This window comes from Salmo salar, chromosome ssa03 (assembly GCF_905237065.1).
Source record: "Salmo salar chromosome ssa03, Ssal_v3.1, whole genome shotgun sequence".
Taxonomy (NCBI): domain Eukaryota; kingdom Metazoa; phylum Chordata; class Actinopteri; order Salmoniformes; family Salmonidae; genus Salmo; species Salmo salar.
The window spans coordinates 20606937-20614598 of NC_059444.1; the positions used below are offsets into that span (position 1 = coordinate 20606937).

Sequence of the window (7662 nt, forward strand, 5' to 3'; positions counted from 1 at the left end):
AGGGATAACAAAGAGGCCGTGGTTGTAACTCATGTGACTTGAAAAACTCGAAAAACTGTGGGCCCTGGTTATGGTGTATTATTTATTTCCTCAATCAGTCTGGTCATGTGTGCCTCCATTGGTCTAGTCAGAGGAAATACACACCATTCCTTACATGTCAAACATGAACCAATAATGAAAAGAATGTTCTTGTTACTAAACCAGTAGACGCCACTGTGACTTTTAGGGAAACAGATACGACTGTGGTGTCAAGTCTGAGGTAATAGGATATTACCAAACTTGAAGGAAAATATGTGTTTGTGCACCTAGCAAACCATGGGATTACTCACTCTGCGTTTGTCTGCATACGTGTGCGACCGTGTGTATGATTGCCAGTGTATTCATTCATACCCACATAAATGAATGTTCACCACATTTGGCTGTAAGACAGTAGGATGGATGGGTCTACCGTACACATCGTGCTTCTGATGCTGATTCTTCTTCCCTATACACAGGGGACCTTGTCAACAGGTAGGGAACAAAGGGAAAGGACAGTTATTGACATACAATCTATTTGATGTTGTTTTTATTTAGAATATTGGGTTATCTTAGACATCATTTTGAAATGTTTATTGTTTGTTGATGGTTCCTCCTAAAGATCTGATGGGTGTGGGCAGAAAGTATGATTTAACTTGATAGCCAATGTTGAAATTCTAAAAAGATTGATATGAAGCTTACAATGTTTCAAAGTCCAAGATATACGAAGATCACGTATCAAAAGTGTAGTCCATTATTGCATGACGTAAGAAAGTATCGTTTTGTGTTATAACAATAATATATCACTTTTCTCTTACTGATCAGATTTATCTGTCACCATATCTATATAACTTACTAGGCAAACATCTACAGTGCTGTGAAAAAGTATTTGCCCCCTTCCTGATTTCTTATTTTTTTGCACATTTGTCAGATCATCAAACACATTTTAATATTACACAAAGAAAACACAAGTAGACACAAAATGCAGTTTTTAAGTGATACTTTTATTTATTAAGGGAAAATAGCTATCCGAACCTTCATGGCCCTATGTGACAAAGTAATTGCCCCCCCTTGTTAAATCATGAATTTACTGTGGTTAATCACATTTTTTGGAAAGCTGAGTTCAATTTCACTAGCCACACCCAGGCCTGATTACTTCCAGACCTGATGAATCAAGAAATCACTTAAATAGAACCTGTCTGACAAAGTGAAGTAGGCCAAAAGATCTCAAAAAGCAAGACATTATGCCGCGATCCAAAGAAATTCAGGAACAGATGAGAAACAAAGTAATTGACATCTATCAGTCTGGAAAGGGTTACAAAGCCAGTTCTAAAGCTTTGGGACTCCAGCGAACCACGGTGAGTTCCATTATCCACAAATGGAGAAAATTTGGAACTGTGGTGAACCTTCCCAGGAGTGGCCGGCCCACCAAAATTATCCCAAGAGCACAGCGACGACTCATCCAAGAGGTCACAAAATAACCCACAACAACATCTAAAGAACTGCAGGCCTCACTTGCCTCAGTTAAGGTCGGGGTTCATGACTCAACCACAAGAAAGAGACTGGGCAAAAATGCCATCCATGGCAGAGTTTCAAGGCGAAAACCACTGCTGCCCAAAAAGAGCATAAAGGCTCGTCTCACTTTTGGGGAAAAAGATCTTGATCCCCAAGACTTTTGGGAAAATATTCTGTGGACTGACGAGACAGAAGTTCAACTTTTTGGAAGGTGTGCGTCCCGTTACATCTGGTGTAAAAGTAACACAGCATTTCAGAAAAAGAACATCATACCAACAGTCAAATATGGTGGTGGTAGTGTGATGGTCTGGGGCTGCTTTGCTGCTTCAGGACCTGGATGACTTGCTGTGATTGATGGAACCATGAATTCTGCTCTCTACCAAAACATCCTGAAGGAGAATGTCCGGCCATCAGTTTGTGACCTCAAGCTGAAGTGCACTTGGGTTCTGCAGCAGGACAATGATCCAAAACACACCAGCAAGTCCACCTCTGGATGGCTTAAATAAAACAAAATGAAGGTTTTGGAGTGGCCTAGTCAAAGTTCGGACTTGAATCCGATTGAGATGCTGTGGCGTGACCTTAAAAAGGCGGTTCATGCTCAAAAACCCTCCAATGTGGCTGAATTAAAAAAATTCCTCCACAGCGATGTGAAAGACTCATTGCCAGTTATCGCAAACGCTTGATTGCAGTTGTTGCTGCTGAGGGTGGCACAACCAGTTATTAGGTTTAGGGGGCAATTACCTTTTCACATAGGGCCATGAAGGTTCGGATAGCTTTTTTCCCTTAATAAATAAAATCATCACTTAAAAACTGCATTGTGTGTTTACTTGGGTTATCTTTGTGTAATATTTCAATTTGTTTGATCTGAAACATTTAAGTGTGAGAAATGTGCAAAAAAATAAGAAATCAGGAAGGGGGCAAATACTTTTTCACAGCACTGTATGTTCAGTCCATTTTTCATCTTCAAAATATGAGATCATAGTGAAGGTGCAAATCAGTGTAAGGAATGTTGACTAGTCTGATAAGTGAATAGCTTGATACTTGAGACCTCACGTCTAGGGAGAAGAATGCCACTATAACACTGAACTTGTTGTTGTCACATCTCTTTAATATAGCTTGTGTTGTGTGGGTGTCTGTCTGGATGTCAGCCCATCTGTCAGTCAACTGCCTTACTATACAATGGGCACACACTACTAACACAAGATATGATTTAAAGGGATGTGTCATCATTTAGATAGTGTTCACTGTCTTCTCTCTTTAGTTACAGCTATCTCTCCAACCCATACAACAGCTACTCAGACTGACTACAGCTCTGTGAACGCATCCCACCCAACTACCCCTTCTACCCCCACCTCTGCTCGACCCAGCATGGCTACTTCCACCCAGGACCCCAGCAGTAGTCTGACCAGCCATGTTTCAGGCACCACAGCCAGGCCCCAAGAGGGTGACTCCACCTCTAATACCACCATCAACACCTCAAGCCTACCTACCACAACAACCCAATCGACCCTATCACAGGGTGAGTAAATACCCCACTTGCCTGTTCAACGGGAGTCCCTAAGTGATATTAACGCATTAAGAAGGCCTGCAGTATAATGATCACTTGTAAGAAGTGTGGCTAGCTTTTTACAAGGTGAAGCCTCAGTGTTCACTATTCCATTGTTTTCCAGACAGATGCTCATCTCCTCCAGTTCTGTGTTGTTTGGGGCCGAATAGCAGCTGTATTAGAGGAAGCTGTTTCTGTGACCAGGCCTGTGAGCTGTATGGAGACTGCTGTCATGACTACAGGACCACCTGCACACAACGTGAGGGACAGATAGAATACCAGTCCTATCAGTACATACAAAAGCAACCAGTTGAAATTATACTTATTTCATAACATATGACATGTTTTCTCAACAGTCGGTTGTTTGAATCGTGACTTTCTAACTGCCATCATTTCCTTGTTTTCTAAAGCGTCCACCACTCCAAAGCCAGTCACACAAGAGCCAAGAACAGTAGACAGCAATACTACACCTAAACCATCTAACACAGTAGACAGAAGTACTACACTTTCACCATCTAACACTGTAGACAGCAATATTACACCTAAACCATCTAACACGGTAGACAGCAATACTACACCTTCACCATCTAGCACAGTAGACAGCAATATTACACCTAAACCATCTAACACGGTAGACAGCAATACTACACCTTCACCATCTAGCACAGTAGACAGCAGTACTTCAACTTCAGCGCCTAACACAGTAGACAACAATTCCACACCTTCACCATCAGTAGACAGCAGTGCTATGCCTTTACCGTCTAACGCAGTAGACAGCAGTACTACACCTTCACCAGAAGATGGCAGCACACTAGAAGTCACAACGTCCACTCCTGTTGGTGAGTATGATGATATCCAAGTATTCTGTTCTGGCAAAAACGACACAACAGCGCCAATAAAAGAAGACAGCAATACTACACCGTCACCAGGAGAGGGCAGTACAGTCACAAAAGTCCCAGCCTTCACTAATCTAGGTTAGTATCAGTACTGAAAAAAACCACCCAATTGTCATACTTGAGTAAAAGTAAAGATACCTTAATAGAAAATGACTCAAGTAAAAGTGAAAGTCACCCAGTAAAATATTACTTGAGTAAAGTCTATTGGTGTTCGGTTTTAAATATGTAATTGCTAAAATATACTTAAGTATCAAAAGTAAAAGTAAAAGTATGAATCATTTATAATTCCTTATATTAAGCAAAACAGACAGCACAATTTTCTTGTTTTTTAAATGTATGAATAGCCAGGGGCACACTCCAACCTTCAGACATAATTTACAAACAAAGCATTTGTGTTGAGTGAGTCCTCCAGATCAGAGGCATTATGGATGATTAGGGACGTTATTTTGGTAAGTGTGTGAATTGGACCATTTTCTGTCCTGCTAAGCATTTAAAATGTAAAGAGTACCTTTGGGTGTCAGGGGAAACGTATGGAGTTAAAAGTATATTGTTTTCTTTAGGAATGTAGTAGAGTAAAAGTAAAAGTAATCAAAAATATAAATAGTAAAGTACAGATACCCCCAAAACTACTTAAGTAGTACTTTAAAGTATTTTTACTCAAATACTTTACACCACTGTTTAGTATCTGAACTGTCAAACAACATCTAGTCTCACCTATTCCCTAGTTGTATGGACCAAGAATGAATACAGCAGTTTCATGACAAGGTGTTAGTTATATACATGGATTATTTCAGAACTTGGATCAACATGGACTCTTCAAGCCACACATACCGTCCCTGCTGTGTCTAACCTAGTACAGACCATTACCAGTCATTCTGATGACACAACTGGTAACACAACACCACCAGTCACAACAACCTTGTTCCAGAATACTGTCTCCAAGGAAACAACTGAGGCAGACCATAAGAACATCATAACCTCTCATAAAGGTAGGCTATAGTTCCCACTGCCAAGTTGCTCAAGAATCATGGCATTAACATGATTGATTTTGTAAAGGGCATCGTTTACAGCTCAGTAGGGCTAGGATCATCATCTCAAAACGGATCATATTACATTGTGATTTTTTCAATCAGATACCCAAACTCTGACCGCCCATTTGAGGGTCTCTATAGTTTCGGCTGGGGACATAAGTAAGGAGGAGATCATTGAGGCGTTGCATAATGTAAGTGAAGCTCACAATTATCAACTCACACTTTTACACGGCTTAATGTTTCTAAAACATTACTACATAACCAGTATCAACCATTTAGAAGTAGGCTTCTAGGCTAGATTATATCAACCCGTTCGAGATAACATTCAGGAGAGCCTTTATTCCTTGCTTGATTCTACTCTTCCTCTCCAGCTTGCAGCGCAGGTCCAAGCCAATCTACAGAGAGAGTACTGTAACGACTGCACACTGCGCATCAGGAACATCAGAGGAATATGAGACCAACATTTAATCCAAACCATGTCTCTACACTAACCCAAAGAATCTTATGAGATTCCTGGAACTAACCCTCATCATATAACCCTAATATAGTCTGGACCCCACAGATAAACCTACATCTGAAAATCAACAATGCCAGCTTACGCTTTTAAGTCATTTTGATTTTGGTTCAGTCTTTTTCAGAAGAATTACATCTATGGCCTATTAATTGTAGCCTATATTTATATTTAACCTTATTTAGGAATGTTGGTCAGTTTAGCATATGGACATATTCTATTATAGGTTTAGAATGCTGTTCAGTCATTTGTCACAAGGAGGCAGTATAACCGTTTCATCTCTCCAATAGAAGCACAGGCTTTCCACTTTTGGATCAACACTGTCATAAATGCACTTTCATAAGTGACTTTCAAAAGATTTGTTTTTACCCCTTTTGTCACAATTATATTTTTCATCTAAAAACACCCAAAAAGCTGTAATACAACAGCTATTTCCAATTTGCATTCATGAGGTACTAGACTTTGTTTAAAAACAAATAGGTAAAAATGCCTCTAAGGGGCACTATACACCTGTTGGCTACAAAACAAAATATATTTTGGAAAATCTGCGCAACAATTGGATTGTCAATATATATACTGTATATAGAGCGTCTGCTAAATGACGTAAATGTAAATGTAAATATACAGTATATACTGTGTGTATATATATATATATATATATATATATAACACACACACACACACACACACACACACACACACACACACACACACACACACAGTCGAAGTCAGAAATTTACATACACCTTAGCCAAATATATTTAAACTCCGTTTTTCACAATTCCTGACATTTAAACCTAGTAAAAATTCCGTGTCTTAGGTCAGTTAGGATCACCACTTTATTTTAAGAATGTGAAATGTCAGAATAATAGTAGAGAGAATGATTTATTTTAGCTTTTATTTCTTTCATCACATTCCCAGTGGGTCAGAAGTTTACTCAATTAGTATTTGGTAGCATTGCCTTTAAATTGTTTAACTTGGGTATAAACGTTTCAGGTAGCCTTCCACAAGCTTCCCACAATAAGTTGGGTGAATTTTGACCCATTTCTCCTGACAGAGCTGGTGTAACTGAGTCAAGTTTGTAGGCCTCCTTACTCTCACACACTCTTTTTCAGTTATACCCACACATTTTCTATAGGGTTGAGGTTAGGGCTTTGTGATGGCCACACCAATACCTTGACTTTGTTGTCCTGAAGCCATTTTGCCACAACTTTGGAAGTTTGCTTGGGGTCAATGTCCATTTGGAAGATGCATTTGCGACCAAGCTTTAACTTCCTGGCTGATGTCTTGAGATGTTGCTTCAATATATCCACATAATTTTCCTCCCTCATGATGCCATCTATTTTGTGAAGTGCACCAGTCCCTCCTGCAGCAAAGCACCCCCACAACATGATGCCGCCACCCCCATGCTTCATGTTTGAGATGGTGTTCTTCGGCTTGCAATCCTCCCCCTTTTTCCTCCAAACATAACAATGGTCATTATGGCCAAACAGTTCTATTTTTCTTTCATCAGAGCAGAGGACATTTCTCCAAAAAGTATGATCTTTGTCCCCATGTGCAGTTGCAAACCGTAGTCTGGCTTTTTATGGTGGTTTTGGAGCAGTGGCTTCTTCCTTGCTGAGCGGCCTTTCAGGTTATGTCGATATAGGACTTGTTTTACTGTGGATATAAATACTTTTTTACCCATTTCCTCCAACATCTTCACAAGGTCCTTTGCTGTTGTTCTGGGAATGATTTTCACTTTTCGCACCAAAGTACGTTCATCTCTAGGAGACAGAACGCATCTCCTTCCTGAGCAGTATGACAGCTGCATGATCCCATGGTGTTTATACTTGCGTACTATTGTTTGTACAGATGAACGTGGTACCTTCAGGCATTTGGAAGTTGCTCCCAAGGATGAACCAGACTTGTGGTGGTCAACAGTTTTTTTTCTGAGGTCTTGGTTGATTTCTTTTGATTTTCCCATGATGTCAAGCAAAGAGGCATTGAGTTTGAAGGTAGGCCTTGAAATACATCCACAGTTACACCTCAAATTGACTCAAATTATGTCAATCAGTCTATCAGAAGCTTCTAAAGCCATGACATCATTTTATGGAATTTTCCTATCTGTTTAAAGACACAGTCAGCTTAGTGTATGTAAACTTCTGA

The 7662-nt window shown here is 39.9% G+C and overlaps 1 protein-coding gene across 2 annotated transcripts; it reads left to right on the forward strand.

Moving 5' to 3' along the window:
• The first annotated feature begins 169 nt into the window (after positions 1-169).
• On the forward strand, positions 170-5857 carry LOC106599620 (flocculation protein FLO11). Of its 2 annotated transcripts, none has more exons than XM_014190910.2 (7): positions 170-510; positions 2822-3049; positions 3201-3335; positions 3487-3915; positions 4767-4961; positions 5106-5194; positions 5375-5857. In XM_014190910.2, exons 1-7 carry the CDS (start codon positions 435-437, stop codon positions 5456-5458), a joined length of 1236 nt encoding a protein of 411 aa, XP_014046385.1. In that variant the 5' UTR covers positions 170-434; the 3' UTR covers positions 5459-5857. The 2 variants fall into 2 exon arrangements, with proteins under 2 accessions (XP_014046385.1, XP_014046384.1); XM_014190909.2 differs by having other exon boundaries at positions 171-510; positions 2792-3049.
• The last annotated feature ends 1805 nt before the right edge of the window (positions 5858-7662 follow it).